We start from the raw sequence: 25000 nt of genomic DNA on the forward strand, positions 1-25000 counted from the left end.
GGGGGAGAGAATGAGAGCGTCTGGCGCATGCCTGTGAGAGTTAGCTGCGTTCCATTGCATTTCTAAAGACAAAGGAATTGTCCGGCTGAAACATTATTGAAGATTTATGATAAAACATCCTAAAGATTGATTCTATACATCGTTTGACATGTTTGAACTAAACGCGCGAACAAAAAGGAGGTATTTGGATATTAATTATGGACTTTATCAAACAAAACAAACATTTATTGTGGAACTGTGATTCCTGGGAGTGCATTCTGATGAATATCATCAAAGGTAAGTGAATATTTATAATGCTATGTCTCACTTTTGTGACACCTCTCCTTCCTTTAAAATTGTCTGTATGTTTTTCTGTGGCTAGGTGCTAATAACCTGTTAGGGCTCAGCAGAATACTGCCCCCTTTGGATGAATTGTGTGCTCATAGTAAACTGAAAAAAAATCTGTCCAAAATTGCTAATATATGCATATAATAATTATTATTAGATAGAAAACACTCTGAAGCTTCTAAAACCGTTTGAATGATGTCTGTAAGTATAGCAGAACTCACAGGGTAGGCAATCTCCCAAACTATTTTTGGGAGCCTGAAACTTGGGGCAACTTTGATGTCATCGCCCCCACCCTGCCCAACCAGCTATGGATCTGGAGACACTTTCTATGTCTTCCACTAGATGTCCTCATTCAGTACAGCATTTAATTGTGCAAATCCCGTGAGTTTTGACCCTTTGGGAGGCGAAAGAGTGGATGTTGCGAGAAAATACCTGGAGACTAGAGTGCGCATTTAGGACAGGCCTTCCTTTGTTCCAGAATGCCTCAGAAGAAGCACGTTTGTCCGATAGATTTGAGAATTGTTTTGTACGTTTAGAACATCCTAAAGCTTGATTCTGCACTTAGTTTGGCCAGTTTAGTCGACATATAATATGTAATTTTGAAGTTTTGATGCGCAACTGTTCGGGACCAGAAGTAATTTTGGATGCATTTCAGCTGGAACTCATAGCATATGCTACTATAAAGGCACACGAACTGAAACCAAACGTTATATTAGGTAAGTATGACTCCTTCCACTACATTTTGATCTAAGACCATCAAAGGTAAGGGAATATTTATGTTGTAATTTTGTATTTCTGTTGACTCCAACATAGCGGAGAAATATTGCTTACGTCTGAGCTCCGTCTCAGATTATTACATAGTGAACTAATTCTGTAACGTTAAAAATAAATGTGGCACAGCGGTTGCATTAAGAAGCAGTGTATCTTTCTAACCATATGTAGAACATGTATATTTAGTCAAAGTTTATGATGTTTATTTCTGTTATCTGGCGGTGCTATCTATAATTTCTCCGGACATTTTTGAGAATTTTCTGAACATGGCGTCAATGTAAACGGAGATTTATGGATATAAATTGCATATTATTGAAAAAAACATAAATGTACTGTGTAACATGTCCTATTACTGTCATCTGATGAAGATTTTCAAAAGGTTAGTGAATTATTTTAATTTTAATCCTGCGTTTGTGATTGCATCTTTTATTCGACATAATGGCTGTATATCGTCTGTGTCTTTGGTGGTGGTTTGACATAAATATGTGCTATGTTTTTGCGGTAAAACATTTTAGAAATCTGACACGTTGGCTAGATGAACAAGGTGTTTATTTTTCATTTGAGCTATTGGACTTGTTAATGTGTGGAGGTTAAATATTTCTAAGAATATTTTTGCATTCTGTGCGCCACTGTTTCAGTTGAGCGGGGGGGTGTGGTACCCCTTGGGGAACCTGTACCGTCAACAGGTTTTAACCTAACATAATTGCAAGGTGTGCTTTCGCCGTAAAGCCTTTTGGAAATCTGACACAGCAGTTGCATTAAGGAGAGGTTTATCTATAATTCCAAGCATAACACTTGTATCTTTTATCAATGTTCATGATGAGTATTTCTGTAATTTGATGTGGCTCTCTGCACTTTCACCGGATGTTTGTTTGAGACAATGCATTTCTGAACATAACACACCAATTTCAAATTAGGTTTTTGGACATAAAGATGAACTTTATCGAACAAAACACACATTTATTCGTTTGGTGTGCTTTCGCCGTAAAGCATATTTGAAATTGGACACTGTGGCTGGATTTACAAGTAGTTTATCTTTAAAATGGTGTAAAATACTTGTTTGTTTGAGGAATTTTAATTATGGGATTTCTGTTGTTATGAATTTAGCGTCCTGCAATTTCACTAGCTGTTGGCTGTTGCCATCCCACATATCCCAGAGAGGTTAATACCGGATGTACCCTGCAGAGAGAGAAGAGGTATGGTTTAATACCGGCTATATCCTGGAGAGGGAATTTAATTTATTTCACTTTTATTTAACCAGGTAGGCTAGTTGAGAACAAGTTCTCATTTGCAACTGAGACCTGGCCAAGAATAAAGCAAAGCAGTTCGAAACAAACAACAACACAGTTACACATGGGATAAACAAACATACAATCAATAATACAGTAGAAAAATCTATATACAGCATGTGCAAATGAGGTAGGATAAGAGACGTAAGGCAATAAATAGGCCATGGTGGCAAAGTAATTACAATATAGCAATTAAACACTGGAATGGTAGGATGTGCAGAATATGAATGTGCAAGTAAAGATACTGGGGTGCAAGGAAGCAAGATAAATAAATAAATAAATACAGTATGGGGATGAGGTAGTTGGATGGGCAATTTACAGATGAGCTATGTACAGGTGCAGTGATCTGTGATCTGGTCTGACAGCTGGTGCTTAAAGCTAGTGAGGGAGATATTTTTGCAGTACGTTCCAGTCATTGGCAGCAGAGAACTGGAAGGAGAGGCGGACAAAGGAAGAATTGGCTTTGGGGGTGACCAGTGAAATATACCTGCTGGAGCGTGTGTTACGGGTGGGTGCTGCTATGGTGACCAGTGAGCTGAGATAATGCGGGGCTTTGCCTAGCAGAGACTTGTAGATGACCTGGAGCCAGTGGGTTTGGTGACGAGTATGAAGCGAGGCCCAGTCAACGAGAGTATACAGGTTGCAATGGTGGGTAGTATATGGGGCTTTGGCACTGTTATAGACTATTATCCAATTTGTTGAGTACAGTGTTGGAGGCTATTTTGTAAATGACATCGCCGAAGTAGAGGATCGGTAGGATGATCAGTTTTACGAGGGTATGTTTGGCAGCATGATTGAAGGATGCTTTGTTGCAAAATAGGAACCCGATTCTAGATTTAATTTTGGATTGGAGATGTTTAATATGAGTCTGGAAGGAGAGTTTACAGTCTAGCCAGACCCCTAGGTATTTGTAGTTGTCCACATATTCAGAACCGTCCAGAGTATTGATGCTGGATAGGCGGAAAGGTGCGGGCAGCAATCGGTTGAAGAGCATGCATTTATATTTTACTTGCATTTAAGAGCAGTTGGAAAGAGAGTTGATGCTAGTCGGGCATGCGGGTGCAGGCAGCGATCGGTTGAAAAGCATGCATTTGGTTTTACTAGCGTTTAAGAGCAGTTGGAGTCCATGGAAGGAGAGTTGTACGGCATTGAAGCTCATCTGGAGGTCAGTTAACACAGTGTCCAAACAAAGGCTAGAGGTATGCAGAATGGTGTCGTCTGCGTAGAGGAGGATCAACGAATCACCAGCAGCGAGAGCGACATCATTGATGTATACAGAGAGATAGTTGGCCCGAGAATTGAACCCTGTGGCACCCCCATAGAGACTGCCAGAGGTGCGGACAACACACCCTCCGATTTGACATACTGAACTCTCTATCAGAGAAGTAGTTGGTGAACCAGGCGAGGCAATCATTTGAGACACCAAGGCTATCGAGTCTGCCAATAAGAATGTTGTGATTGAGAGTCGAAAACCTTAGCCAGGTCGATGAATACGGCCACACAGTAATGTCTCTTATCGATGCCGGTTATGAGACCGTTTAGGACCGTGAGCGTGGCTGAGGTGCACCCATGATCAGCTCGGAAACCGGATTGCATAGAGAAGGTACGGTGAGAATCGAAATGGTCGGTGATCTGTTTGTTAACTTGGCTTTCGAAGACCCTAGAAAGGCAGGGTAGGCCAGATATAGGTCTGTAGCAGTTTGGATCTAGAGTGTCTCCCCCTTTGAAGAGGGAGATGACTGTGGCAGCTTTCCAATCTATGGGAATCTCAGACGATACAAAGAGAGATTGAACAGGCTAGTAATAGGGGTTGCAACAATTTCGGCAGATCAATTTAAAAAGAGACGGTCCAGATAGTCTAGCCCGGCTGATTTGAAGGGTCCAGATTTTGCAGCTCTTTCAGAACATCAGCTATCTGGATTTGGGTGAAGGAGAAATGGGGGAGGATTGGGTGAGTTGCTGTGGGGAGTGCAGGGCTTTTGACCGGGTAGGGGTAGCCAGGTGGAAATCATTGCCAACCGTAGAAAAATGCTTATTGAAATGATCAATTATGGTGGATTTATCGGTGGTGACAGTGTTTCCTAGCCCCAGTGCAGTGGTCAGCTGGGAGGAGGTGCTCTTATTCTCCATGGACTTTACAGTGTTTCCTAGCCTCAGTGCAGTGGTCAGCTGGGAGGAGGTGCTCTTATTCTCCATTGACTTTACAGTGTTTCCTAGCCTCAGTGCAGTGGGCAGCTGGGAGGAGGTGCTCTTATTCTCCATGGACTTTACAGTGTCCAAGAACTGTTTGGAGTTAGAGCTACATGATGCAAATTTCTGTTTGAAAAAGCTAGCCTTTGCTTTTCTAACTGCCTGTGTATATTGGTCCCTAACTTCTCTGAAAAGTTGCATATCACGGGGCCTATTCGATGCTAATGCAGAATGTTTTTGTGCTGGTCAAGGGCAGACAGATCTAGAGTGAACCAAGGACTATATCTATTCCTAGTTCTAAATGATTTCAATGGAGCACTCATATTTAAGATGGTGAGGAAGGCACTTTTAAATAATAACCAGGCATCCTCTGCTGACGGGATGAGGTCAATGTCCTTCCAGGATTCCCGGGCCAGGTCGATTAGAAAGGCCTACTCGCTGATGTGTTTTAGGGAGCGTTTGACAGTGATGAGGGTGGTCGTTTGACCGCAGACCCATTACGGATGCAGGCAATGAGGCAGTGATCACTGAGATCTTGGTGGTTGAAAACAGCAGAGGTGTATTTGAAGGGCGAGTTTAGGTAGGATGATGTCTATGAGGGTGCCCATGTTTACAGATTTGGGGATGTACCTGGTAGGTTCATTGATAATTTGTGTGAGATTGAGGGCATCAACCTTAGATTGTAGGATGGCCATTAAGCATGTCCCAGTTTAGGTTACCTAGCAACATGAGCTCAGTAGATAGATGGGGGCAATCAATTCACATATGGTGTCCAGGGCACAGCTAGGGGCAGAAGATGGTCTATAGCAAGCGGCAACGGTGAGAGACTTGTTTCTGGAAAGGTGAATTCTTAGAAGTAGAAGCTCGAATTGCTTTGGTACAGACCTGGATAGTAAGACAGAACTCTGCAGGCTACCTTTGCAGTAGATTGCAACACTGCCCCCTTTGGCAGTTCTATCTTGGCGGAAAATGTTATAGTTAGTGATTGAGGTTTCAGGGTTTTTGGTGGTTTTCCTAAGCCAGGATTCAGACACGGCTAAGACATCCGGGTTGGCAGAATGAGCTAAAGCAGTGAATAGAACAAACTTAGGGAGGAGGCTTCTAATGTTAACATGCATGAAACCAAGGCTTTTACTGTTACAGAAGTCAACAAAAGAGAGCACCTGGGGAGTGGGAGTGGAGATAGGCACTGCAGGGCCTGGATTAACCTCCACATCACCAGAGGATCAGAGGAGGAGTAGGATAAGGGTACGGCTAAATGCTATATGAACTGGCTGTCTAGCATGTTCGGAACAGAGAGTAAAAGGAGCAGGTTTCTGGTAACAATAGCATGGTTTCATGGCATAATGTACAGACAAAGGTAAGGTAGGATGGGAGTACAATGGAGGTAAACCTGGGCATTGAGTAATGATGAGAGAGATATAGTCTCTAGAGACGTTTAAACCAGGTGATGTCATCGCATATGTAGGAGATGGAACAACATGGTTGGTTAAGGCATATTGAGCAGGGCTAGAGGCTCTACAGTCAAATAAGACAGTAATCACTAATCAGGAGAGTAATGGACGAGGCATATTGATATTAGAGAGAGGCATGCGTAGCCAAGTGAACATATGGGTCCAGTGAGTGGTTGGGCTGACTGGGGACACAGCGATTCAGACAGTTAGCAGGCCGGGGCTAGAAAGCTAGCAGTTAGCAGGCCAGGGCTAACAAGCTAGCAGTTAGCAGGCCAGGGCTAACAAGCTAGCAGTTAGCAGGCCGGGGATAACAAGCTAGCAGTTAGCAGGCCGGGGCTAGCAAGCTAGCAGTTAGCAGGCCGGGGCTAGCAAGCTAGCAGTTAGCAGGCTGGGACTAACAAGCTAGCAGTTAGCAGGCCGGGGCTAGAAAGCTAGCAGTTAGCAGGCCGGGGCTAGCGAGCTAGCAGTTAGCAGGCCGGGGTTAGCAAGCTAGCAGAAAGGCCTTAGAGGGACGTTGCGATGCGGGAAAGTCTGTTTTTGACTCCTCGTGCGGTGACGTCGATAGACCAGTCGTGGAATAAATAGGGTTCCAAGTAGCAGAGGGGTCCAATTGGGTATAGTGTTCCAAGAAACTGGCCGGTGGATCAGCTAACAGTCCAATATGCTATAGATAGCTAGCAGGCTGTGGTTAGCTGAATGGGCCTTCAGGGGACGTCGCACCTGAGGGGCCTGTTGGAATCCTCGGGCAGATTATGTCGGTTTTCCAGTTGTGAAAGATCGGCGGGGTTCCGTGCACCGTACCGGCAGTATAGGTCCGGTATGTTCTGGTTTGAAACGCCTTTTACGAACTGGCGAGAGCTTTCCGAGCTAAAGGCTAGCTGATGACTGCTAGCAGTGGTTAGCTGACTAATATGGTAGCTTCAGTTGAGGGATTCCAGTTCGGAGGGAAATATAAATACTTTTTAAAAAATTTAAAAGATCCACGCCATATTGGGTGAGGCGGGTTGCAGGAGAGTATTTTCAAGGTTTAGGAAAAATATGAAAAGGTTTGCGAAGAAAAATATATAAAAATATATATACATCGGACAAGACAAGACAAAGACGTCTGACTGCTACGCCATCTTGGATCTATTGTTTAATACCTTCTATATCCTGGAGAGAGAAGAGGTATTGATAGGGATAAACAGAGAGAAATATGAAGAACGAGGGAGAGACAAAACCAAAGAGAGAGAGGGTGAGAGAGACATGTATGACCATATTAGAGACACATATTTCCCTCAGATTACACAAACCCACAAAGATTTTGAAAAGAAAGTTTCAATAAACTCCCATATCTATTGGGTGAAATACCACAGTGTGCCATCACAGCAGTAGGATTTGTGACCTGTTTTGTGACCTGTTGCCACAAGAAAAGGGCAACCAGTGAAGAACAAACACCATGTTTATTTAGTTTCCCTTTTGTACTTTAACCATGGTTGAGGTTTCCTTGAAATGGAGATTCCTTCATTTGATCTATGTCAGAGCACATCAATATAACAACTGACAGTCATTCGGCTGAGCGTCACTCTACAAAACATTACTTTGGCCACCCCTGTGTATATTAAAGTTAAAATCTGTTTTTAAATAGTTGTAGCAATTTCAGATTTATCTAAGATACTGAAGTGAATTGTGATCTCCTTCAGGTCTGGGGCCATCGTTACAACACTGTATATAGACATAATATGACATTTGTAATGTCTTTATTATTTGGGATCTTTTGTGAGTATAATATTTACTGTTCAAATTGTATTGTTTATTTCACTTTTGTTTACTATATACTTCTCTTGCTTTGGAAATGTTAACAGAGAGAGAGAGAGAGAGAGAGAGAGAGAGAGAGAGAGAGAGAGAGAGAGAGAGAGAGAGAGAGATACAGAGAGAGAGAGAGAGAGAGAGAGAGAGAGAGAGACAGAGAGAGAGAGAGAGAGAGAGAGAGAGAGAGAGAGAGAGAGAGAGAGAGAGAGACAGAGAGAGAGAGAGAGAGAGAGAGAGAGAGAGAGAGAGAGAGAGAGAGAGAGAGAGAGATAGAGAGACAGACAGAGAGAGAGAGAGAGAGAGAGATACAGAGAGAGAGAGAGAGAGAGAGAGAGAGAGAGAGAGAGAGAGAGAGAGAGAGAGAGAGAGAGAGAGAGAGAGAGAGAGAGAGAGAGTTTAAGAGCTTAAGTACAGGTGAGGTCAAATATATTGGCCTCTTTGCACAAGTCACTATTTCTTCTAAAATTGAAAGAACTTCACAAGTATATATGTTTGATTTACAACTAGACAGAACCCCAAAACATTTATCAACACTGACATTTTTCATTTCAAAGTCAAAAATGGTCTGGACTAAATTATTCAAAATTCAAATGACTTTGGTTGGAGGCAAGATAACTTGTTCACTGTGTAATGAATCTAATCTGTAGTAAATTGTTGGTGCCAACAGGGTGAAAACAGCCATTCAACCAGTTTTAAAAAGGGCAAACAGATCATTCTGCTCCATTGCACATTGAAAAGTGCCTATAGATGCATCTTTAATACAAGCTAGTGTTTTCCATTCATAATATTACAGTGTCTCAGCAGTGACAACCCATAATACGTTGAGCAGGGCGTTACCATGGCAAAGCCCACGTCTGCCTTCTTCAGTGCCGGCCCGTCGTTTGTCCCGTCTCCGGTTACCGCGACAACCTGCCTCAGCTCCAACACAGTGCTGTCCATGATGCCTGAACACACATTGATATACAGTAATGATCTGTTGGTAAACAAGTTCTAAAGATGGACAACAAAATGATCCCTTAGATTAAAAAAAAATCTAACTTTATTACAACAAATTATAATGTTTTTAGAATAAATTAGTCATGTCAAATACTGTCATCACATAACTATATATTCCACTCCACATTTAATTCTGAATGCCTTCTGCTTGCAAATCATTATTTCTACAGTTTAAACAATTATGATTGTCCTGACTTCCAACAATGCCTGAATTGCTTCACCTTGTTTTTCTGGTTGGCTGGCAAGTTTCACCGTCCAATTATATCACATCTACAGGAGGGCAACTTTCACCATCCAATTATATCACATCTACAGGAGGGTCCGTTTCACCATCCAATTATATCACATCTACAGGAGGGTACGTTTCACCATCCAATTATATCACATCTACAGGAGTGTACGTTTCACCATCCAATTATATCACATCTACAGGAGGGTACGTTTCACCATCCAATTATATCACATCTACAGGAGGGTACGTTTCACCATGGCGACCACAGACCGTGGCGATACGTTGACACATGAGAATTACTAGAATATGGCAAATATTAGTCAATTACTGCATTCTATCAATGCTGACTTTCACAGGCTACCCGAGACATGAAACAGGTAGGTGTGAGCACACAGGCTGTAAGCAATTTATTAATACACAATTTGTCTAAATGGGCAACGAAAACACTTCAACCACAACATTTATAAAAATAATTGGTGTGAGGAAATTATGTCCACCGGCTTTTATTGACACCAGATAGTTACATGGAAACACCCCCTAGTAGACTATTGATACCAGATAATTACATGGAAACACCCCCTAGTAGACTATTGATACCAGATAATTACATGGAAACACCCCCTAGTAGACTATTGATACCAGATAATTACATGGAAACACCCCCTAGTAGACTATTGATACCAGATAATTACATGGAAACACCCCCTAGTAGACTATTGATACCAGATAATTACATGGAAACACCCCTAGTAGACTATTGATACCAGATAATTACATGGAAACGCCCCTAGTAGACTATTGATACCAGATAATTACATGGAAACACCCCTAGTAGACTATTGATACCAGATAATTACATGGAAACACCCCTAGTAGACTATTGATACCAGATAATTACATGGAAACACCCCTAGTAGACTATTGATACCAGATAATTACATGGAAACACCCCCTAGTAGACTATTGATACCAGATAATTACATGGAAACACCCCCTAGTAGACTATTGATACCAGATAATTACATGGAAACACCCCCTAGTAGACTATTGATACCAGATAATTACATGGAAACACCCCCTAGTAGACTATTGATACCAGATAATTACATGGAAACACCCCCTAGTAGGCTATTGACACTTGATATTGATATTGTCTACAAGGACACTGGACAAGTTAATGGAAACAGTGATACTGTCTAACACCTTGATTAGTCCATTTTGTCTCTCAACCTATGCATCTCCCGTATAAATGGTAATTTGTAGGCTAGGATTTAACCACCTCATGATGGGGTAAAGGGCCAATTTGACCCTCACGTAAGGGCCCAACCTCATGATGGGTTAAAGGGACAATTTGACCCTCACGTAAGGGCCCAACCTCATGATGGGTTAAAGGGCCAATTTGACCCTCACGTAAGGGCCCAACCTCATGATGGGTTAAAGGGCCAATTTGATCCTCACGTAAGGGCCCAACCTATGGATGTTACACTGAGTGAATGGAATATGAATGACAGTCATCCAATATGCCGTAATAGGAATAAGGCCATGCTAACTAAAAACAAATGGTCCTTCCTCGTCTTGAATGGCACTGGTGTGTGTGTGTGTGTGTGTGTGTGTGTGTGTGTGTGTGTGTGTGTGTGTGTGTGTGTGTGTGTGTGTGTGTGTGTGTGTGTGTGTGTGTGTGTGTGACTCACCTTTGACTAGTGTATGTTTGTCGGTGGGGGAGGAGCGAGCGAGGACTCGTAGTTTAGGCCAGACCTTGTCGATCCGCTCCTGCTCGACCTGTCAATCATACACACAGGGGGAGGAGTTAGCACACAGAGACATGCACACACACACAGACCTGCCCATAACCACATACACACCTCTCCTTTCTCGTTCCTAATTCGCCGGTTGAACTCCTTGCCGTCGATACACAGGAAGTCTTCTCCAGGATGGATGATGCCACATTTAGCTGCTATGGCCCTGGCTGTGTTGATGTTGTCTCCTGGTGGTTATAACATGGTTATAACATTTAGCTGCTATGGCCCTGGCTGTGTTGATGTTGTCTCCTGGTGGTTATAACATGGTTATAACATTTAGCTGCTATGGCCCTGGCTGTGTTGATGTTGTCTCCTGGTGGTTATAACATGGTCATAACATTTAGCTGCTATGGCCCTGGCTGTGTTGATGTTGTCTCCTGGTGGTTATAACATGGTTATAACATTTAGCTGCTATGGCCCTGGCTGTGTTGATGTTGTCTCCTGGTGGTCATAACATTTAGCTGCTATGGCCCTGGCTGTGTTGATGTTGTCTCCTGGTGGTTATAACATGGTTATAACATTTAGCTGCTATGGCCCTGGCTGTGTTGATGTTGTCTCCTGGTGGTTATAACATGGTTATAACATTTAGCTGCTATGGCCCTGGCTGTGTTGATGTTGTCTCCTGGTGGTTATAACATTTAGCTGCTATGGCCCTGGCTGTGTTGATGTTGTCTCCTGGTGGTTATAACATGGTTATAACATTTAGCTGCTATGGCCCTGGCTGTGTTGATGTTGTCTCCTGGTGGTTATAACATGGTTATAACATTTAGCTGCTATGGCCCTGGCTGTGTTGATGTTGTCTCCTGGTGGTTATAACATTTAGCTGCTATGGCCCTGGCTGTGTTGATGTTGTCTCCTGGTGGTCATAACATGGTTATAACATTTAGCTGCTGTGGCCCTGGCTGTGTTGATGTTGTCTCCTGGTGGTTATAACATGGTTATAACATTTAGCTGCTATGGCCCTGGCTGTGTTGATGTTGTCTCCTGGTGGTTATAACATTTAGCTGCTATGGCCCTGGCTGTGTTGATGTTGTCTCCTGGTGGTCATAACATGGTTATAACATTTAGCTGCTATGGCCCTGGCTGTGTTGATGTTGTCTCCTGGTGGTTATAACATGGTTATAACATTTAGCTGCTATGGCCCTGGCTGTGTTGATGTTGTCTCCTGGTGGTTATAACATTTAGCTGCTGTGGCCCTGGCTGTGTTGATGTTGTCTCCTGGTGGTTATAACATGGTTATAACATTTAGCTGCTATGGCCCTGGCTGTGTTGATGTTGTCTCCTGGTGGTTATAACATTTAGCTGCTATGGCCCTGGCTGTGTTGATGTTGTCTCCTGGTGGTTATAACATTTAGCTGCTATGGCCCTGGCTGTGTTGATGTTGTCTCCTGGTGGTTATAACATGGTTATAACATTTAGCTGCTATGGCCCTGGCTGTGTTGATGTTGTCTCCTGGTGGTTATAACATGGTTATAACATTTAGCTGCTATGGCCCTGGCTGTGTTGATGTTGTCTCCTGGTGGTTATAACATGGTTATAACATTTAGCTGCTATGGCCCTGGCTGTGTTGATGTTGTCTCCTGGTGGTTATAACATTTAGCTGCTGTGGCCCTGGCTGTGTTGATGTTGTCTCCTGGTGGTTATAACATGGTTATAACATTTAGCTGCTATGGCCCTGGCTGTGTTGATGTTGTCTCCTGGTGGTCATAACATTTAGCTGCTATGGCCCTGGCTGTGTTGATGTTGTCTCCTGGTGGTTATAACATTTAGCTGCTATGGCCCTGGCTGTGTTGATGTTGTCTCCTGGTGGTTATAACATGGTTATAACATTTAGCTGCTATGGCCCTGGCTGTGTTGATGTTGTCTCCTGGTGGTTATAACATGGTTATAACATTTAGCTGCTATGGCCCTGGCTGTGTTGATGTTGTCTCCTGGTGGTTATAACATGGTTATAACATTTAGCTGCTATGGCCCTGGCTGTGTTGATGTTGTCTCCTGGTGGTCATTTAGCTGCTGTGGCCCTGGCTGTGTTGATGTTGTCTCCTGGTGGTTATAACATTTAGCTGCTATAACATTTAGCTGCTATGGCCCTGGCTGTGTTGATGTTGTCTCCTGGTGGTTATAACATTTAGCTGCTGTGGCCCTGGCTGTGTTGATGTTGTCTCCTGGTGGTTATAACATGGTTATAACATTTAGCTGCTATGGTGCCCTGGCTGTGTTGATGTTGTCTCCTGGTGGTTATAACATGGTTATAACATTTAGCTGCTATGGCCCTGGCTGTGTTGATGTTGTCTCCTGGTGGTTATAACATTTAGCTGCTATGGCCCTGGCTGTGTTGATGTTGTCTCCTGGTGGTTATAACATGGTTATAACATTTAGCTGCTATGGCCCTGGCTGTGTTGATGTTGTCTCCTGGTGGTTATAACATGGTTAACATGGTGGCTGTGTTGATGTTGTCTAACATTTAGCTGCTATGGCCCTGGCTGTGTTGATGTTGTCTCCTGGTGGTTATAACATGGTTATAACATTTAGCTGCTATGGCCCTGGCTGTGTTGATGTTGTCTCCTGGTGGTTATAACATGGTTATAACATTTAGCTGCTATGGCCCTGGCTGTGTTGATGTTGTCTCCTGGTGGTTATAACATGGTTATAACATTTAGCTGCTATGGCCCTGGCTGCCCTGGTGGTTATAACATGGTTATAACATTTAGCTGCTATGATGTTGATGTTGTCTCCTGGTGGTTATAACATTTAGCTGCTATGGCCCTGGCTGTGTTGATGTTGTCTCCTGGTGGTTATAACATGGTTATAACATTTAGCTGCTATGGCCCTGGCTGTGTTGATGTTGTCTCCTGGTGGTTATAACATGGTTATAACATTTAGCTGCTATGGCCCTGGCTGTGTTGATGTTGTCTCCTGGTGGTTATAACATGGTTATAACATTTAGCTGCTATGGCCCTGGCTGTGTTGATGTTGTCTCCATGGTGGTTATAACATGGTTATAACATTTAGCTGCTATGGCCCTGGCTGTGTTGATGTTGTCTCCTGGTGGTTATAACATTTAGCTGCTATGGCCCTGGCTGTGTTGATGTTGTCTCCTGGTGGTTATAACATGGTTATAACATTTAGCTGCTATGGCCCTGGCTGTGTTGATGTTGTCTCCTGGTGGTTATAACATTTAGCTGCTATGGCCCTGGCTGTGTTGATGTTGTCTCCTGGTGGTTATAACATGGTTATAACATTTAGCTGCTATGGCCCTGGCTGTGTTGATGTTGTCTCCTGGTGGTTATAACATTTAGCTGCTATGGCCCTGGCTGTGTTGATGTTGTCTCCTGGTGGTTATAACATGGTTATAACATTTATATGGCCCTGGCTGTGTTGATGTTGTCTCCTGGTGGTTATAACATTTAGCTGCTATGGCCCTGGCTGTGTTGATGTTGTCTCCTGGTGGTTATAACATGGTTATAACATTTAGCTGCTATGGCCCTGGCTGTGTTGATGTTGTCTCCTGGTGGTTATAACATTTAGCTGCTATGGCCCTGGCTGTGTTGATGTTGTCTCCTGGTGGTTATAACATGGTTATAACATTTAGCTGCTATGGCCCTGGCTGTGTTTAGCTGATGTTGTCTCCTGGTGGTCATAACATGGTTATAACATTTAGCTGCTATGGCCCTGGCTGTGTTGATGTTGTCTCCTGGTGGTCATAACATTTAGCTGCTATGGCCCTGGCTGTGTTGATGTTGTCTCCTGGTGGTTATAACATGGTTATAACATTTAGCTGCTATGGCCCTGGCTGTGTTGATGTTGTCTCCTGGTGGTTATAACATTTAGCTGCTATGGCCCTGGCTGTGTTGATGTTGTCTCCTGGTGGTTATAACATGGTTATAACATTTAGCTGCTATGGCCCTGGCTGTGTTGATGTTGTCTCCTGGTGGTTATAACATTTAGCTGCTATGGCCCTGGCTGTGTTGATGTTGTCTCCTGGTGGTTATAACAACATTTAGCTGCTATGGCCCTGGCTGTGTTGATGTTGTCTCCTGGTGGTTATAACATGGTTATAACATTTAGCTGCTATGGCCCTGGCTGTGTTGATGTTGTCTCCTGGTGGTTATAACATTTATAACATTTATGGCCCTGGCTGTGTTGATGTTGTCTCCTGGTGGTTATAACATTTAGCTGCTATGGCCCTGGCTGTGTTGATGTTGTCTCCTGGTGGTTATAACATGGTTATAACATTTAGCTGCTATGGCCCTGGCTGTGTTGATGTTGTCTCCTGGTGGTTATAACATGGTTATAACATTTAGCTGCTATGGCCCTGGCTGTGTTGATGTTGTGTTGTCTCCTGGTGGTTATAACATGGTTATAACATTTAGCTGCTATGGCCCTGGCTGTGTTGATGTTGTCTCCTGGTGGTTATAACATGGTTATAACATTTAGCTGCTATGGCCCTGGCTGTGTTGATGTTGTCTCCTGGTGGTTATAACATTTAGCTGCTATGGCCCTGGCTGTGTTGATGTTGTCTCCTGGTGGTTATAACATGGTTATAACATTTAGCTGCTATGGCCCTGGCTGTGTTGATGTTGTCTCCTGGTGGTTATAACATTTAGCTGCTATGGCCCTGGCTGTGTTGATGTTGTCTCCTGGTGGTTATAACATTTAGCTGCTATGGCCCTGGCTGTGTTGATGTTGTCTCCTGGTGGTTATAACATGGTTATAACATTTTAGCTGCTATGGCCCTGGCTGTGTTGATGTTGTCTCCTGGTGGTTATAACATTTAGCTGCTGTGGCCCTGGCTGTGTTGATGTTGTCTCCTGGTGGTTATAACATGGTTATAACATTTAGCTGCTATGGCCCTGGCTGTGTTGATGTTGTCTCCCTGGCTGGATGTTGTTATAACATGGTTATAACATTTAGCTGCTATGGCCCTGGCTGTGTTGATGTTGTCTCCTGGTGGTTATAACATGGTTATAACATTTAGCTGCTATGGCCCTGGCTGTGTTGATGTTGTCTCCTGGTGGTTATAACATTTAGCTGCTGTGGCCCTGGCTGTGTTGATGTTGTCTCCTGGTGGTTATAACATGGTCATAACATTTAGCTGCTATGGCCCTGGCTGTGTTGATGTTGTCTCATTTAGCTGGGCCCTGGTTATAACATGGTCATAACATTTAGCTGCTATGGCCCTGGCTGTGTTGATGTTGTCTCCTGGTGGTTATAACATGGTTATAACATTTAGCTGCTATGGCCCTGGCTGTGTTGATGTTGTCTCCTGGTGGTTATAACATGGTTATAACATTTAGCTGCTATGGCCCTGGCTGTGTTGATGTTGTCTCCTGGTGGTTATAACATTTAGCTGCTATGGCCCTGGCTGTGTTGATGTTGTCTCCTGGTGGTTATAACATGGTTATAACATTTAGCTGCTATGGCCCTGGCTGTGTTGATGTTGTCTCCTGGTGGTTATAACATTTAGCTGCTATGGCCCTGGCTGTGTTGATGTTGTCTCCTGGTGGTTATAACATTTAGCTGCTATGGCCCTGGCTGTGTTGATGTTGTCTCCTGGTGGTTATAACATGGTTATAACATTTAGCTGCTATGGCCCTGGCTGTGTTGATGTTGTCTCCTGGTGGTTATAACATTTAGCTGCTATGGCCCTGGCTGTGTTGATGTTGTCTCCTGGTGGTTATAACATTTAGCTGCTATGGCCCTGGCTGTGTTGATGTTGTCTCCTGGTGGTTATAACATTTAGCTGCTGTGGCCCTGGCTGTGTTGATGTTGTCTCCTGGTGGTTATAACATGGTTATAACATTTAGCTGCTATGGCCCTGGCTGTGTTGATGTTGTCTCCTGGTGGTTATAACATTTAGCTGCTATGGCCCTGGCTGTGTTGATGTTGTCTCCTGGTGGTCATAACATGGTTATAACATTTAGCTGCTGTGGCCCTGGCTGTGTTGATGTTGTCTCCTGGTGGTTATAACATTTAGCTGCTATGGCCCTGGCTGTGTTGATGTTGTCTCCTGGTGGTTATAACATTTAGGTTATGTTGTCTCCTGGTGGTTATAACATGGTCATACATTTAGCTGCTATGGCCCTGGCTGTGTTGATGTTTCCTGGTGGTTATAACATTTAGTCTCCTGGTGGTTATAACATTTAGCTGCTATGGCCCTGGCTGTGTTGATGTTGTCTCCTGGTGGTTATAACATGGTTATAACATTTAGCTGCTATGGCCCTGGCTGTGTTGATGTTGTCTCCTGGTGGTTATAACATATAACATTTAGCTGCTATGGCCCTGGCTGTGTTGATGTTGTCTCCTGGTGGTTATAACATTTAGCTGCTATGGCCCTGGCTGTGTTGATGTTGTCTCCTGGTGGTTATAACATGGTTATAACATTTAGCTGCTATGGCCCTGGCTGTGTTGATGTTGTCTCCTGGTGGTTATAACATTTATAACATTTAGCTGCTATGGCCCTGGCTGTGTTGATGTTGTCTCCTGGTGGTTATAACATTTAGCTTTAGCTATGGCCCTGGCTGTGTTGATGTTGTCTCCTGGTGGTTATAACATGGTCATAACATTTAGCTGCTATGGCCCTGGCTGTGTTGATGTTGTCTCCTGGTGGTTATAACATTTAGCTGCTATGGCCCTGGCTGTGTTGATGTTGTCTCCTGGTGGTTATAACATGGTTATAACATTTAGCTGCTATGGCCCTGGCTGTGTTGATGTTGTCTCCTGGTGGTTATAACATTTAGCTGCTATGGCCCTGGCTGTGTTGATGTTGTCTCCTGGTGGTTATAACATGGTTATAACATTTAGCTGCTATGGCCCTGGCTGTGTTGATGTTGTCTCCTGGTGGTTATAACATTTAGCTGCTATGGCCCTGGCTGTGTTGATGTTGTCTCCTGGTGGTTATAACATGGTTATAACATTTAGCTGCTATGGCCCTGGCTGTGTTGATGTTGTCTCCTGGTGGTTATAACATTTAGCTGCTATGGCCCTGGCTGTGTTGATGTTGTCTCCTGGTGGTTATAACATGGTTATAACATTTAGCTGCTATGGCCCTGGCTGTGTTGATGTTGTCTCCTGGTGGTTATAACATTTAGCTGCTATGGCCCTGGCTGTGTTGATGTTGTCTCCTGGTGGTCATAACATGGTTATAACATTTAGCTGCTGTGGCCCTGGCTGTGTTGATGTTGTCTCCTGGTGGTTATAACATTTAGCTGCTATGGCCCTGGCTGTGTTGATGTTGTCTCCTGGTGGTTATAACATGGTTATAACATTTAGCTGCTATGGCCCTGGCTGTGTTGATGTTGTCTCCTGGTGGTTATAACATGGTTATAACATTTAGCTGGCCCTGGCTGTGTTGATGGCCCTGGCTGTGTTGATGTTGTCTCCTGGTGGTTATAACATTTAGCTGCTATGGCCCTGGCTGTGTTGATGTTGTCTCCTGGTGGTTATAACATGGTCATAACATTTAGCTGCTATGGCCCTGGCTGTGTTGATGTTGTCTCCTGGTGGTTATAACATTTAGCTGCTATGGCCCTGGCTGTGTTGATGTTGTCTCCTGGTGGTTATAACATGGTTATAACATTTAGCTGCTATGGCCCTGGCTGTGTTGATGTTGTCTCCTGGTGGTTATAACATTTAGCTGCTATGGCCCTGGCTGTGTTGATGTTGTCTCCTGGTGGTTATAACATGGTTATAACATTTAGCTGCTATGGCCCTGGCTGTGTTGATGTTGTCTCCTGGTGGTTATAACATTTAGCTGCTATGGCCCTGGCTGTGTTGATGTTGTCTCCTGGTGGTCATAACATTTAGCTGCTATGGCCCTGGCTGTGTTGATGTTGTCTCCTGGTGTGTTGATAACATGGTTATAACATTTAGCTGCTATGGCCCTGGCTGTGTTGATGTTGTCTCCTGGTGGTTATAACATTTAGGTTATAACATTTAGCTGCTATGGCCCTGGCTGTGTTGATGTTGTCTCCTGGTGGTTATAACATGGTTATAACATTTAGCTGCTATGGCCCTGGCTGTGTTGATGTTGTCTCCTGGTGGTTATAACATGGTTATAACATTTAGCTGCTATGGCCCTGGCTGTGTTGATGTTGTCTCCTGGTGGTTATAACATGGTTATAACATTTAGCTGCTATGGCCCTGGCTGTGTTGATGTTGTCTCCTGGTGGTTATAACATTTAGCTGCTATGGCCCTGGCTGTGTTGATGTTGTCTCCTGGTGGTTATAACATGGTTATAACATTTGATGTTGTCTCCTGGCCCTGGCTGTGTTGATGTTGTCTCCTGGTGGTTATAACATTTAGCTGCTATGGCCCTGGCTGTGTTGATGTTGTCTCCTGGTGGTTATAACATGGTTATAACATTTAGCTGCTATGGCCCTGGCTGTGTTGATGTTGTCTCCTGGTGGTTATAACATGGTTATAACATTTAGCTGCTATGGCCCTGGCTGTGTTGATGTTGTCTCCTGGTGGTTATAACATTTAGCTGCTATGGCCCTGGCTGTGTTGATGTTGTCTCCTGGTGGTTATAACATGGTTATAACATTTAGCTGCTATGGCCCTGGCTGTGTTGATGTTGTCTCCTGGTGGTTATAACATTTAGCTGCTATGGCCCTGGCTGTGTTGATGTTGTCTCCTGGTGGTTATAACATGGTTATGCTGTGGCCCTGGCTGTGTTGATGTTGTCTGGTGGTCATAACATTTAGCTGCTATGGCCTGGCTGTGTTGATGTTGTCTCCTGGTGGTTATAACATTTAGCTGCTATGGCCCTGGCTGTGTTGATGTTGTCTCCTGGTGGTTATAACATGGTTATAACATTTAGCTGCTATGGCCCTGGCTGTGTTGATGTTGTCTCCTGGTGGTTATAACATTTAGCTGCTATGGCCCTGGCTGTGTTGATGTTGTCTCCTGGTGGTTATAACATGGTTATAACATTTAGCTGCTATGGCCCTGGCTGTGTTGATGTTGTCTCCTGGTGGTTATAACATTTAGCTGGTATGGCCCTGGCTGTGTTGATGTTGTCTCCTGGTGGTTATAACATGGTTATAACATTTAGCTGCTATGGCCCTGGCTGTGTTGATGTTGTCTCCTGGTGGTCATAACATGGTTATAACATTTAGCTGCTATGGCCCTGGCTGTGTTGATGTTGTCTCCTGGTGGTTATAACATTTAGCTGCTATGGCCCTGGCTGTGTTGATGTTGTCTCCTGGTGGTTATAACATGGTTATAACATTTAGCTGCTGTGGCCCTGGCTGTGTTGATGTTGTCTCCTGGTGGTTATAACATGGTTATAACATTTAGCTGCTGTGGCCCTGGCTGTGTTGATGTTGTCTCCTGGTGGTTATAACATTTAGCTGCTATGGCCCTGGCTGTGTTGATGTTGTCTCCTGGTGGTTATAACATGGTTATAACATTTAGCTGCTATGGCCCTGGCTGTGTTGATGTTGTCTCCTGGTGGTTATAACATTTAGCTGCTATGGCCCTGGCTGTGTTGATGTTGTCTCCTGGTGGTTATAACATTTAGCTGCTATGGCCCTGGCTGTGTTGATGTTGTCTCCTGGTGGTCATAACATTTAGCTGCTATGGCCCTGGCTGTGTTGATGTTGTCTCCTGGTGGTTATAACATTTAGCTGCTATGGCCCTGGCTGTGTTGATGTTGTCTCCTGGTGGTTATAACATGGTTATAACATTTAGCTGCTATGGCCCTGGCTGTGTTGATGTTGTCTCCTGGTGGTTATAACATTTAGCTGCTATGGCCCTGGCTGTGTTGATGTTGTCTCCTGGTGGTTATAACATGGTTATAACATTTAGCTGCTATGGCCCTGGCTGTGTTGATGTTGTCTCCTGGTGGTCATAACATGGTCATAACATTTAGCTGCTATGGCCCTGGCTGTGTTGATGTTGTCTCCTGGTGGTTATAACATGGTTATAACATTTAGCTGCTATGGCCCTGGCTGTGTTGATGTTGTCTCCTGGTGGTTATAACATTTAGCTGCTATGGCCCTGGCTGTGTTGATGTTGTCTCCTGGTTATAACATTTAGGTTATAACATTTAGCTGCTGTGGCCCTGGCTGTGTTGATGTTGTCTCCTGGTGGTTATAACATTTAGCTGCTGTGGCCCTGGCTGTGTTGATGTTGTCTCCTGGTGGTTATAACATTTAGCTGCTATGGCCGTGGCTGTGTTGATGTTGTCTCCTGGTGGTTATAACATTTAGCTGCTATGGCCCTGGCTGTGTTGATGTTGTCTCCTGGTGGTCATAACATTTAGCTGCTATGGCCCTGGCTGTATTGATGTTGTCTCCTGGTGGTTATAACATTTAGCTGCTATGGCCCTGGCTGTGTTGATGTTGTCTCCTGGTGGTTATAACATGGTTATAACATTTAGCTGCTATGGCCCTGGCTGTGTTGATGTTGTCTCCTGGTGGTTATAACATTTAGCTGCTATGGCCCTGGCTGTGTTGATGTTGTCTCCTGGTGGTTATAACATGGTTATAACATTTAGCTGCTATGGCCCTGGCTGTGTTGATGTTGTCTCCTGGTGGTCATAACATGGTCATAACATTTAGCTGCTATGGCCCTGGCTGTGTTGATGTTGTCTCCTGGTGGTTATAACATGGTTATAACATTTAGCTGCTATGGCCCTGGCTGTGTTGATGTTGTCTCCTGGTGGTTATAACATTTAGCTGCTATGGCCCTGGCTGTGTTGATGTTGTCTCCTGGTGGTTATAACATTTAGCTGCTGTGGCCCTGGCTGTGTTGATGTTGTCTCCTGGTGGTTATAACATTTAGCTGCTGTGGCCCTGGCTGTGTTGATGTTGTCTCCTGGTGGTTATAACATGGTTATAACATTTAGCTGCTATGGCCCTGGCTGTGTTGATGTTGTCTCCTGGTGGTTATAACATGGTTATAACATTTAGCTGCTATGGCCCTGGCTGTGTTGATGTTGTCTCCTGGTGGTCATAACATTTAGCTGCTGTGGCCCTGGCTGTGTTGATGTTGTCTCCTGGTGGTTATAACATTTAGCTGCTATGGCCCTGGCTGTGTTGATGTTGTCTCCTGGTGGTCATAACATTTAGCTGCTATGGCCCTGGCTGTGTTGATGTTGTCTCCTGGTGGTTATAACATTTAGCTGCTATGGCCCTGGCTGTGTTGATGTTGTCTCCTGGTGGTTATAACATGGTTATAACATTTAGCTGCTGTGGCCCTGGCTGTGTTGATGTTGTCTCCTGGTGGTTATAACATTTAGCTGCTGTGGCCCTGGCTGTGTTGATGTTGTCTCCTGGTGGTTATAACATGGTTATAACATTTAGCTGCTATGGCCCTGGCTGTGTTGATGTTGTCTCCTGGTGGTTATAACATTTAGCTGCTATGGCCCTGGCTGTGTTGATGTTGTCTCCTGGTGGTTATAACATGGTTATAACATTTAGCTGCTATGGCCCTGGCTGTGTTGATGTTGTCTCCTGGTGGTTATAACATGGTTATAACATTTAGCTGCTATGGCCCTGGCTGTGTTGATGTTGTCTCCTGGTGGTTATAACATGGTTATAACATTTAGCTGCTATGGCCCTGGCTGTGTTGATGTTGTCTCCTGGTGGTTATAACATGGTTATAACATTTAGCTGCTATGGCCCTGGCTGTGTTGATGTTGTCTCCTGGTCGTCATAATATTTAGCTGCTGTGGGTGATGCCAGCTACACACACACACGGTCCTAACAGACATTTATGTTAACCCTGTCAGTCATTTAGCAGAGCGACTTCCAGGAGCAACTAGGTTTAAGTGCCTTGCTCAAGGGCACATCTACAGACTGTTCACATAGTCGGCTCAGGGATACGAACCAGCAACCTTTCAGTTACTTGCCCAACCTCTTCACCGCCGTAATAGAATAGTTTCAACACATTTTAACAGAGTTACACATAATACATTATAAACTGGATGGTTCGAGCCTTGAATGCTGATTGGCTGACAGCCTTGGTATATCAGACTGTATACCATGGGTATGACAAACATTTATTTTTTTACTGTTCGAATTAAATCCTCTGGGATTAGTGGTCTACGGCCAATATGCCACGGCTAAGGGCTGTACTCCGCGTTGCGTCGTACGTTAGAACAGGTCATAGCCGTGGTATATTGTCTATATACCACACCCCCTCGGGCCGCATGGCTTAAATATACCATAAAAACACCATATACCATAAAAACAAATACATGCCTTTTTTAATAGCGAGGCCTATTTTAATAGCCAGGCCTGTTTTAATAGCCAGGCCTGTTTTTAATAGCAATACCTGTTTTAATAGCAAGGCCTGTTTTAATAGCCAGGCCTGTTTTAATAGCCAGGCCTGTTTTAATAGCAAGACCTGTTTTAATAGCAAGGCCTGTTTTAATAGCAAGGCCTGTTTTAATAGCGAGGCCTATTTTAATAGCCAGGCCTGTTTTAATAGCGAGGCCTATTTTAATAGCCAGGCCTGTTTTAATAGCCAGGCCTATTTTAATAGCCAGGCCTGTTTTAATAGCCTGGCCTGTTTCAATAGCCAGGCCTGTTTTAATAGCCAGGCCTGTTTTAATAGCAAGGCCTGTTTTAATAGCCAGGCCTGTTTTAATAGCGAGGCCTATTTTAATAGCCAGGCCTGTTTTAATAGCCAGGCCTGTTTAAATAGCCAGGCCTGTTTTAATAGCCAGGCCTGTTTTAATAGCCAGGCCTGTTTCAATAGCCAGGCCTGTTTAAATAGCCAGGACTGTTTAAATAGCCAGGCCTGTTTTAATAGCCAGGCCTTTTTCAATAGCCAGGCCTGTTTAAATAGCCAGGACTGTTTAAATAGCCAGGCCTGTTTTAATAGCCAGGCCTGTTTTAATAGCCAGTCCTGTTTCAATAGCCAGGCCTGTTTCAATAGCCAGGCCTGTTTCAATAGCCAGGCCTGTTTAAATAGCCAGGACTGTTTAAATAGCCAGGCCTGTTTTAATAGCCAGGCCTTTTTCAATAGCCAGGCCTGTTTAAATAGCCAGGACTGTTTAAATAGCCAGGCCTGTTTCAATAGCCAGGCCTGTTTTAATAGCCAGTCCTGTTTCAATAGCCAGGCCTGTTTTAATAGCCAGGCCTGTTTCAATAGCCAGGCCTGTTTAAATAGCCAGGACTGTTTAAATAGCCAGGCCTGTTTAAATAGCCAGGCCTGTTTAAATAGCCAGGCCTGTTTTAATAGCCAGTCCTGTTTTAATAGCCAGTCCTGTTTCAATAGCCAGGCCTGTTTCAATAGCCAGGCCTGTTTAAATAGCCAGGACTGTTTAAATAGCCAGGCCTGTTTTAATAGCCAGGCCTTTTTCAATAGCCAGGCCTGTTTAAATAGCCAGGACTGTTTAAATAGCCAGGCCTGTTTTAATAGCCAGGCCTGTTTTAATAGCCAGTCCTGTTTCAATAGCCAGGCCTGTTTTAATAGCCAGGCCTGTTTCAATAGCCAGGCCTGTTTAAATAGCCAGGACTGTTTAAATAGCCAGGCCTGTTTTAATAGCCAGGCCTTTTTCAATAGCCAGGCCTGTTTAAATAGCCAGGACTGTTTAAATAGCCAGGCCTGTTTTAATAGCCAGTCCTGTTTAAATAGCCAGGCCTGTTTTAATAGCCAGGCCTGTTTTAATAGCCAGTCCTGTTTCAATAGCCAGGCCTGTTTTAATAGCCAGGCCTGTTTCAATAGCCAGGCCTGTTTAAATAGCCAGGACTGTTTAAATAGCCAGGCCTGTTTTAATAGCCAGGCCTTTTTCAATAGCCAGGCCTGTTTAAATAGCCAGGACTGTTTAAATAGCCAGGCCTGTTTTAATAGCCAGTCCTGTTTCAATAGCCAGGCCTGTTTCAATAGCCAGGCCTGTTTAAATAGCCAGGACTGTTTAAATAGCCAGGCCTGTTTTAATAGCCAGGCCTTTTTCAATAGCCAGGCCTGTTTAAATAGCCAGGACTGTTTAAATAGCCAGGCCTGTTTTAATAGCCAGGCCTGTTTTAATAGCCAGTCCTGTTTCAATAGCCAGGCCTGTTTTAATAGCCAGGCCTGTTTTAATAGCCAGGCCTGTTTCAATAGCCAGGCCTGTTTTAATAGCCAGGCCTGTTTCAATAGCCAGACCTGTTTTAATAGCTACGCCTGTCTCAATAGCCAGGCATCGTCCTGTTTCA

At 43.9% G+C, this 25000-nt stretch overlaps 1 protein-coding gene across 1 annotated transcript in view; it reads right to left on the minus strand.

Moving 5' to 3' along the window:
* The window catches only part of LOC124045442 (plasma membrane calcium-transporting ATPase 3-like), a 461204-nt gene that overhangs the window by 25726 nt on the left and 410478 nt on the right, over positions 1 to 25000 (minus strand). The window contains exons 13-15 of the mRNA XM_046364731.1: positions 10913 to 11034; positions 10742 to 10829; positions 8660 to 8766 (exon numbers count right to left, since the gene is read on the minus strand). Of these exons, the coding sequence (XP_046220687.1) occupies positions 8660 to 8766; positions 10742 to 10829; positions 10913 to 11034 (317 nt within the window). The remainder of the gene's footprint in view (positions 1 to 8659; positions 8767 to 10741; positions 10830 to 10912; positions 11035 to 25000) is intronic.

Source organism: Oncorhynchus gorbuscha, linkage group LG10, assembly GCF_021184085.1.
Source record: "Oncorhynchus gorbuscha isolate QuinsamMale2020 ecotype Even-year linkage group LG10, OgorEven_v1.0, whole genome shotgun sequence".
Taxonomy (NCBI): domain Eukaryota; kingdom Metazoa; phylum Chordata; class Actinopteri; order Salmoniformes; family Salmonidae; genus Oncorhynchus; species Oncorhynchus gorbuscha.